The sequence below is a fragment of the Musa acuminata genome, chromosome BXJ2-3, assembly GCF_036884655.1.
Source record: "Musa acuminata AAA Group cultivar baxijiao chromosome BXJ2-3, Cavendish_Baxijiao_AAA, whole genome shotgun sequence".
NCBI classification, from domain to species: domain Eukaryota; kingdom Viridiplantae; phylum Streptophyta; class Magnoliopsida; order Zingiberales; family Musaceae; genus Musa; species Musa acuminata.
This window is the reverse complement of record NC_088340.1, coordinates 40,272,637-40,282,623: the sequence shown is the minus strand read 5'-3', so window position 1 is coordinate 40,282,623 and position 9,987 is coordinate 40,272,637. Positions and strand designations below refer to the sequence as shown.

The following is a 9,987-nucleotide window of genomic DNA, read 5'->3' as shown; positions in this document are numbered from 1 at the left end:
TAGGAAGTATATCATCTTCATCCGATTGTAATGAGGTGTTTAGAGTGAAAGAAGATAATGATATTTAAAGTATACTGTTAGACAATCTTAATCTGACATATGATTGCAATGTGATGTATGAAATAAAAGAAGAATACAAATGTCACTCTCTACCTACTACTAACAGTAAGAATTCAAGATAAATAATTACGTATTTGCTACCTCCTTTTTAGCCCATGTGGACAAGTGGTAAGTTGGAAGTAGTTAGAAATTGTCTCATCACATAATATTTCATTGAATATACGATCATATATAAAGTTTATATTTAATATAATAAAAAAATATATTATTTTTAATTATTTATATTTATACTCATATATCTTGAGATATTGATTTGGACGTTAGAGGGATCGAATCAAAAAACCTCTAACGACACTAACGTAAACTTAATGTTTCTATCCGAGAGACACATCATATAATCCTGCACATACGAGTCTATATCACGTCGGACTGATCATGACGTCAATAACTTTTTCCGTTAATAAGACTAAATAAAAGATATTATTTAAAAATTCTAAAAATAGAAAGTGGGAAAAAATTATTTTTTTTTTTCAAAAATTTACCCTATATATGACTAAATTCGCTGATACAAAATTTGATTAATATAAGTAATTTTTTTTCTTTTTAAATAATTTTCAGCTAATAATGCAAGCAAATTGGTGTCGTCGTGTCCACCACCAAAATCTAATTTGTACCCGAGAAGAATAGATCTGAGCGAACGGTACACAAATCTTTAGGTTTTACGTGGCAGAATCTACCGATCTTTTTTTTTTTCCCACGTGAATCGCGCCTTATTTTTTTATCCGAAGAAAATAATAAAATAAAAATACTATATAATAACAATCTGCAGATATCTTCAAACTAAATAAATATTGGATTGAGCTTACAGCGCATTGTCAATGGTCTTATTGTTATGACCCATTGAAATCGAATCAAAAATATAATATCATCCATAGCATTTCTTATCATTTCCAAAATGATTCAATATAGCCTCATTATCGATTTTGAACTCTTAAAAAAATATATTTTTTGTGTGGCTGCTGGAAAAAAAACCTTTTTCTTTTTCCTTACGAAATAAAACCCTTCAAGAATTCCTCTTTCTATTTACATAATATAATCTTGATCCGAATCCTAATCTCAAAGCCACCTTCTGGATCTCTTCTTCTTGAATCAAGAAGGCCGTTTCCTCCCGTCGACCTGATCGTTCCGTCATCCTTGAGGTCGATCGCGTTCCCCATCCCCGATTCTTGACATCGTTTTGGGTTCTTGCTCACTCTTATTTGCTTTTGATTAGGTTGTGGAGGGAGTCGCAAGAATCTGATTGGAATTCGGCACCGGGGAGAGATCCCGTACGGGCGCCTCTGGCACCGCCTTCACAGCAGGCGCTGTGGGGAGGGACGGTCCGATGACGTCCTTCGTCGACTCCGCTCGTTTCTGGTTCGGCGGTGACAACTCGAGCCGGGGTGACGCGGAAGGCCCCAGCGAGGGATCGATGTCGGCCGTAGACGACGACTCCGATCTTAATCTTCAGCCATCGGCGTGACAGCGATTCGAGCCTCGATGATACTGAAGACGATGGGATTTCCGGCCGCAGCCTTATCTGATGAGGAGGCTGCAGAAGCAAGGTGATCTTGTTTCTTCTCTTGATGTTTGATTCGGTTAGCCTTTCTTTCTCCCTCTAATTCGCATATGGCCTCAAGATCTTGATGTTTCTTTATTATTTGTTTGATTGTAACTCGTAAGGCTATAAGTTGTTTGCTCGGTTGATTGAAGCTTTAGGTTTCCGTAGCTTAGCATCATCAATCAATCTGACTGCGAGTGCATTGAATTGTTTGAGGTTGCTCAAATTATTGATACTAACTTTTCTTTTTGCACGATTTCCTGTCCAGGCAAAATGAAGTTAGTCTGGTAAAGAACAGAGGAGGCCTTCTTCCATTGGATTTATCGGTATGCTACTAACCTGCCATTGGATTTATACTAATGTACATCATAAGTCAAAGAATTCACTGCCTCGGAAATCTTTCCTGGATTCCTGTTTGGTTTGACTTTAGAGCTACAGCCTACTTAAGTGTGAGCTAAGCATTAAGCGTATAGTGACTTCACGCTGAAGTGAAGCACTTACTATATGGTATATGGGAAAAACATCCATTTCCCTTTCCGTTGGCACAAGTCAGGCAGGAATTCCACTATACTTATTGGCTTGAAAAGATAGGCAGCTGGAAAGATAATAGATAGATAGATACTGGCTTAGACAGACTGGCAGAGACAGAGACAAGCTAGAGGAAAGGGCAATCCTGTTCTTACGCCCAGCCCTATCACTTGAACAAGACTTTCGAGTGACTATTGACCTCTGTTCGAGCTGTCCTCGGAACTAAGAACTCATAAGTTGATCGGGTCTCTTTTATCTTTAAAAATACTTTTTAGAATTTGTATCGTATGAATATGCCCATCGGTCAAAGTAAATAATTCCTTGTAAATCTATAGGCTGCATGAATATTGACCGACCAAATGATCTCTTGTCAGATTGAGACTATAAGAAAGGCCTAAGGCCTGACATCAACCACAAGGAAGCTTTTAGCACGACAGCAAAACATGTATGCTTTCAGCCACCATACAAATTCTTCACTCACCGCCAAAACTCACATTCTTCCTTTTTCAATCACCATATCTACTTGTTCCCTACCATCACCATCACCATCTCTTCTCCTCTAATGATCATGCCGGAAGAAATGAGAAAATGGTCGAAAAAGTCGTTCACTAGTTACAAATTGTAGAATACTTGACCATAAGTGTTGGGATAGGATATTATTCTTGAATTATATTACATGAAAAAAACATTGAAAGTGACTAATTCCTTAAAAATTAAAATTGTAAGGTGTCATTAGTTTAGCAAGTAAAGACTTCAACAGTTTTTTACAAGATTCTAAACTCGAATCCCATCTTCGTCACTTATCCTTTAAAAAAAATAAAAATAAAAATAAAATTTATATATGATGAAATTTTACTTAAAAGAATATGCTGATGCTTGGATTGCAACTCTCTATCAGTACACAGAGGCAAAATCTATACTTGAAAAGTTGATACCATATGGAATATTAGCCTTGAAAATTTGAAGCAGTGGATTGCCTAAACTTCTTGTAAGCCTCTCTGAATGGTGTAGATTTGTAGGTGGCATTATTCTGTCATATTATTGGTCATAAATTTAGATCTTTATCATGAAATTTTAAGCACATATCCATCATAGTGAATTTTCTGCTCTATCATGAAACTCATGTTCCTCCTCCTTTAACATGAAGTACCTCATTCCATATGATTGAAATGTCAATGCCATGTAAATCAAGAATAATAATATAAAAAAAAAGTTAGAAAGCCAACACCAATCGAAAGACTAGAAAAACTCAAAAACTACTGCTACTCTGTTGCTCCTGTCTTAATCCGACTCGATGATCTCATAGGAAGAGATCGCACACCTATTTATAGCGTAAACTCATCCACAATTGGGTAGATTAGGACTTTGATATCTTAGATTAATTACATTATTACCTTAATATCTCTTATTAGCTTAATTAAAGTCTATTAGCATTATTTTACCATTGTAAAGGACAATTAACATTCTCCTAGCAGAAAGTAAACCATGAAAAGTAAGACTTCATGGCGGACATTTGCCGGCATGAAGAATGAAGTGATGACATAAAAGCAATTACTAGGAAGTCAAATGCTAATTCATGCAGCTTTCTGTCGACTTGCAGTGAGAATGGGACGATTGGAGCTGAGAACCTCAACCGCAATCTGCCCAAACATGTGAAATAGAAATCTGTCCTTGTTTAGTGTACTTGGTACTGATAATGGATCTGTGACAGCATTATGTGAATGCTAGATGGCAGTGATTTTGTTGCCAATTAGTGTCTTTAATTGCTTGTTCTATCTCTGATTTTGTTGCCAAGTAGCAAGTATCACAGAGTACAGAAGAAAGAGGGAAGAGAGGAAGAAAAAAAAGCAAGTAAGCAATCAATCACATCATTTCTTTCTTTTCCACTGTTATTATCACTGCCATCTAGCTTTCACATAATCGTGTCTCAGATCCATTATTAGTACAAGTTTATTACACGGGTGGATTTCTATTCACATGTTTAGGCAGCTCGCGGTTGGGCTTCTCAACTGAGATCGTCCCAGTCTCACCAACCTCAAGCATTTGTGCTTCCTCTTCCACGATGACCCATGGCGAATGCAGATAGGGGTGTCATTGGAACTGTGTTCCCGACCTTCCTAGAGACGAGACGTTCCAATCCTTCCGACAAACCGAACAGCAATGGGAGCAGGAGGCGATTCAATGCCAGAGGAGGATCCACCATTTTTCGTGAGGGAGGCAGGCAGCATTGTGTTGGCCGCTGGAGTCGCTTCTTGGAGCTACAACAATGGCGAAATACCTGTTGTTGCGATTACTGTCTTTGACAAGAGTAGCAATGCCAATCAACCAGATTACTAGCACAAAGGTGAGCCATGATTAATTCTCCTACGAAAGTTTTCAGTATAGAGATAAAAAGTCATGATTTGCTCATCACGATGAGACTTATATACATCCCTACTGGATCTTAACGTGCATGCATCTTTCACTAGTTCATGTTCGCGATTTTAATGTGCATGCACCATTTCTATACACTCAATGCTTTTCATAGAAATACCAAACCCAACACTTCTTTCATGCATGTGGCTTTTTGTCCATTACAGAGAAAAAAAAAGGGAATAATTTCATTGCATCAAAATATGCTTATATTGGATGTAAATTTGCTCCCTATATACAATAAACCTAACCATGGCTCAAGTTTCCTCAATCCGCTCCTCTCTCTCACGATCATTGCTCCATCTCTCTCTCTCTCTTATGAGCGCTGATTCGTTTTCAGGGGATGCCTCAGTATAAGAAAGAGTAGCATGTCTGTTGTTTGTTTCAGTTGTCGAGTCCATCACTGGTTGCCATGTCCCGCACCACTATGAGAAATCCAGAAAGAGGCAGCCATGCACTAACCAGGTTGATGGTGCAACTGCGACATATCAGAAGAGCGCACGACGGGAGACTGGGTGCTCTCCATGAGTCCCATCCGGCGACAGATCGAGAAGACATCTTGGGCGCTATCATCCATGAACATGACGTGGCCGGCGGAGGAAGAAGAAGAAGAAGAAGAAGAAGACTGAACTCCACCGCCTACTTGCTGCGCGACTCCAGCAGCTGGCGCTGGCGGCGACGGGACCTCGACCTCCGGTTCTGGAACCAGTATAAGACGGTGGCGTCTCCCACCGGGCCGAACTGCTCGAGGAGCCTGCGGATCCTCGTGGTCTCGTCCTTGGTAGGGTTTACCGTGCCACTGTTGAAGATGGATTCCAGTATGAGAGGATCTGCTCGGGTGCGCACGGGCCCGGTGACGGTGCCGCCGGGCGCAGATCTCTGCAGGGTGGAGCTGTTGCTGTGGCCTCGGTTACTGTCTTCCATGGGCCGAAGTGGCTTGTAGCTGGAGCGAAGAAGAAGGAAACCCAAGTCACCGGAAGAAATGATGCGAAGGAAAAGAGATGCGTCAAGTGTTCACATACACAAGATCTTACGGATGATCGTATACGATGATAACGTGCCGAGCATAAGTGGTATGATCTCAAATGTATCAATCAAATCTTCAAGCTTTGATAATGATTAATGTTTAAAGTGTATGATGTTATTACTTCATTCTGCTGTTTATATCCCGAAGGAGGAAGTCCTCAAGGAAGAAATAGTCAAAAAGGAAGGCTGATGCAAAGAAGAAGCACACAATATAATAACATGTCGGTGCGAGAGAGTGATAGAGAGAAAGAGAGAGAGAGAGAGAGAGAGAGAGAGAGAGAGAGAGAGAGAGAGGAAAAAGGTTTGGCCATCTTTTGTGCCAGCAGAAACCGATGCAACGCGGAAGGAGGCTCGGCACGGTTTGAATGCCTTTAATTTACCTCTGTCCCCTTCCATGGCAACTGTGCCATCTGTAGCTTCTCTTCAGCATCAAACTCCAACTCTGTGCTTGTCTTGATCCGATTAATTCCTTGTAGCTTTTACATTTTGACGACTCAGCTCAGATATAAATATAAATATAAATATATATATGATCGAGTTATTGAAACTTAACCTTCCCTTATATCCATTCAAAAGAACTCTAAAGATAGATAGATAGTGATGCTTCTGCAAGTAGATTTTTGATGATAGATGATGATGATCATCACTTGTACAGCCTCAGCATGCATTCACCTTATGAAACAACTGTCTACTACCAAGGAAATGGATACTTCTGCATACTTGAGGAGAGTAGCAGAAAGGTAGGCAGACCCACCCAGTAATGGACATCTGAAGTAATAATAATAGTAGTGATGTGAATGGATGTCTTCTTTCACGAAGAAGCTGTGGTGAGAAATTTCGTTCACCACTAAAGAGCTATCATTCACAATGTTGCCTTCAAAAACTAAAGACCTCTGTCTACCCATTTTAAGCTATCCAAAAGTGCTAAGCCTTCCGCCATCAGAGCGTTGGAGACCTTCCAAGAGTTGCATTCCATAACAATCACAACATTGTCAACACATATTTTGTACCTTCAAAAGCTTTAGCTGTTGTAAATGGGACATCACATTCCAATATACAGCAAAGAAAACTTGCACAAATATATTTTCTTGCAAGCAATATAAATTTCATCCATCAAAGCCAATTCCTTAGAACAATATAAACTCAAAACAAATGAGAAGGTCAACAGATTCTATGCTAGAAAAACAAGCTTTATCTACCTTAAACCAAACTCAGAGTTTAGATAGATATAGTTATATGCACAATACTCTCCTACATTAATTAATTACAGCCTATATATTTAGAACCATGATTTAATCCATAATTCTCCTACGAAAGTTTTCAGTATAGAGATAAAAGACATGATTTGCTCATCACGATGAGACTTACATGCACCTCTGCTGGTTGGTTCATACACGTAATCTTAATCTGCATGCATCTCTCACTAGTTCACGTACACGATCCGATCTTAATGTGCATGCACCCACCCACCGTCTCCATACACTCGATGCTTATATTGGATGTAAATTAGAGTATCAATGCTAAAGTTTCGTCAATCCACTCCTCTCTCTCATGATCATTGCTCCATCCCTCTCTAATGAGCTCTGATCATGGTGGGCTAGCTAGCCATCAGAGTTTACCCTAATAATTCATTTTCATGTTTGAGATTTGATCTCATCTTACCTATCATTACGCAAAAAAGGTAAGTTTTATATTATTTTCAGTTTAAACTCTTTATTCATAATCATTTTGTCTTGTTGATTCAGCTGAGCTACAGTGAGCAAAGCAATAAGAGGATGGTGCTGCGACATGACCATATGAATGTAATTGGCTTTGCCCACTGTAGCTAAGTTCATCTTTGATGTCAAAGAGGTAAGCGTGCCTAACTCTGGCTGTTCATCTTTTACTTGTCATGAGAGTACAATACAAAATATACATACTACATTGTATTCAGAAGCCATGAAGGTTAACTTGCTTATTGACAGGAGGCATCAGCCAAGTGTTTCTTCGACCCTACAAACCCTGACCACCGGTGGTACAACTACTTACTTCACACCGTCGTCCACAAGAACACTCCATAAAGAACTACGGACCATTAAACGTACACTGCTGCTGCAAAAACCATGACAACCTCCGCTCGGTTTGGGCAGCATTGACCTCCAACCTAAGCTTGTTTACTCCCCTTCACGGATGGCCCGAAATGGATTTCGGGGAAGTGTGCCCACTGCAAGTCGACAGAAAGCTGCATGAATGAGCATTTGACTTCCTAGTAGTTGATTTCATGTCATCACTTCGTTCTTAATAAACATCTAATAAACAATGCAACTGCTTACGTTTTTGGCTGCAGTGCTGAAAGCTTCCTTGTGGCTGATGTCGGGATCTTTTGCCTTCAGCCGCCGTATCTCCTCCCTGAACAGAAAAAAATACCCAAACATTGTTACTAATACATATAACGAGAAATCCAATGGCAGGTTAGTAGTGCATCTAAAACATTTAGAACAGCTACAATAGTTGGAGGCCATCGGATCTGAGGAACTCACTTGATGAACTTGTTATAGGCAGATGGAACACGTCGCTTCTCGGTTGCTGCTTACAGTAAGAAGATGCAGATATCAGTCAGATACAAAAAAGTTCTTTCTTGCACGAAACAGAAGAAGTAAAGATCAATGCATATAAGTACGCCAGTATTGAGAAGATTGACCTTAAAGAACCGAGAAGTAAATTTCGATGACAATAGTTAGGAAAACATAGAAAAGCTTACGTTGGATAGGGTGTGTTTGCTGTTGAACACAGTCAACTGAGTTCATCGCTGATAGCCTGGTGCATCTCGAGGAAGATCCACAATCCATGTGGGGGTGGAGAGAACCAGGGTTGTGATTCTGCACTTGTGATTCCTCGATCATAAGTTAAAGAAGGGGAAATAAAGAAGAGTCAAAATTTTGGTACTGAACCTGAAAACTCTGATGTGGGAGTTTCCCAAGCAATGCTTCGAGATCCAGAGACAGTAAATTAGCACAGAGCCCACATCTTACTGTGACAACATCGAGTAAATTGTTGCCTGGGACATTAACCTGCAGCAAACAATGAGAGGTTAAAGAACATCTTTTCATGTTCTTGCAGCCTTCTTATGGGTTAGCACATCATGAAATTTCACAACCTTTCCTGGATTTACAATCTAAACACATACATGTGTTCTGCTTGATCTTCCAGCCAACAAAAGCAGTTAAACTTATTTTTAATTTCTGGTCAAAGTATTTCATTCCAATGATAAATTAACAAGGATATATATTCACAGCAATCATCACTGCATGTTTAGATTCAAGCAAGTGACAAGAATAGCTAACAGCTATGAGGGGAATCACAACCTCATTGCACACCAGTTTGTGGCAGTAAGAGAGAGCTCTTAGTGAAAGGAACTTTGTGGCAGCCAAGTGCCAGGAATAGGTCTCAGGACATTTGGCACAAAAGAGAGAGACTGCACACACAAATAACCATGTAAGTCTGATCGGTATATAGGTTTGCAGGTTCTGCAACAAATTAGGGTTTCAGATGACTGTGAAAGATGTGAGTTCATTTCTTTGTTGGCTAACGCAAATCAAAGAAGAATACCTAATCAGGTCTCGCAGATCTGTAAGTGAAGGACATGTAATATACCATGCAGTAGGTCGGCTGCGGTTCCAGATCTGTGAAATATCTTTATCATATAGACATCTCACAAGATTTGGAATGCAGAAACCCTGCATGACGATGGTGGATCACCTTCTTCAAGGTCTTGATTGGCATATTAGATGAGCCATAAAGATCTCGATTCGTTTTCCGGAACACAGGCTCTTAAGCTTTTGTTGCTTAAGATATATTATAGGAGACTAACCCTAAAACTTGGTTTTAAGATGAAGGTAGTAGAAAGAAATCAGATATAAGCTCTTTTCTTCCATAAACACTTCAAGTCTACCGTAAACATGGCATCTGGTCGTCAACCGAACGATGAATTTGCCCATATGAATGAATGCGCAGAGAGAGAGAGAGAGAGAGAGAGAGAGAGAGAGAGAGAGAGAGAGAGAGAGAGAGAGAGAGAGTATACCACGAGAGGAGTGTTGCAGAAGTTGCAGTTGACGTAGCAAGCTTGCTCGGGGAAGACATGGTCCGACATCACCGGCGGCCGGCTTTCTGGTCTTTTGCATGAATCACGAAGATAAGAAAACAATAGGCTACCCAAAGGTTGGATTCCAAACTGCTACGGGTAAAAGAATAGGATGTTCTATGAGAGGAGTTGTGGATAACAACAAGTCTCGAGGGTTATGATTCAGTGAATTGAGTGGGTGACAGTTCATATGTTACGTCCTCTTCCTGTAGCTCTGATATGTGGGGATGGCAATGGGGAG

At 40.0% G+C, this 9,987-nt stretch overlaps 1 protein-coding gene and 1 pseudogene across 1 annotated transcript; both read right to left on the bottom strand.

The window, feature by feature from the left end:
• Positions 1–4,788: 4,788 nt before the first annotated feature.
• LOC135608240 (WUSCHEL-related homeobox 11-like) lies at positions 4,789–5,721 on the bottom strand (annotated as a pseudogene).
• Positions 5,722–7,645: 1,924 nt separating this feature from the next.
• LOC103979535 (protein YABBY 2-like) lies at positions 7,646–9,851 on the bottom strand. Its single transcript, XM_018823453.2, has 6 exons — positions 9,687–9,851; positions 8,557–8,676; positions 8,367–8,484; positions 8,146–8,191; positions 7,939–8,014; positions 7,646–7,829 (listed from the first exon to the last, which is right to left on the bottom strand). The coding sequence occupies exons 1-6, from the start codon at positions 9,753–9,755 to the stop codon at positions 7,770–7,772; spliced, it is 489 nt and encodes a 162-aa protein (XP_018678998.2). The 5' UTR covers positions 9,756–9,851; the 3' UTR covers positions 7,646–7,769.
• Between the last annotated feature and the right edge of the window lie 136 nt (positions 9,852–9,987).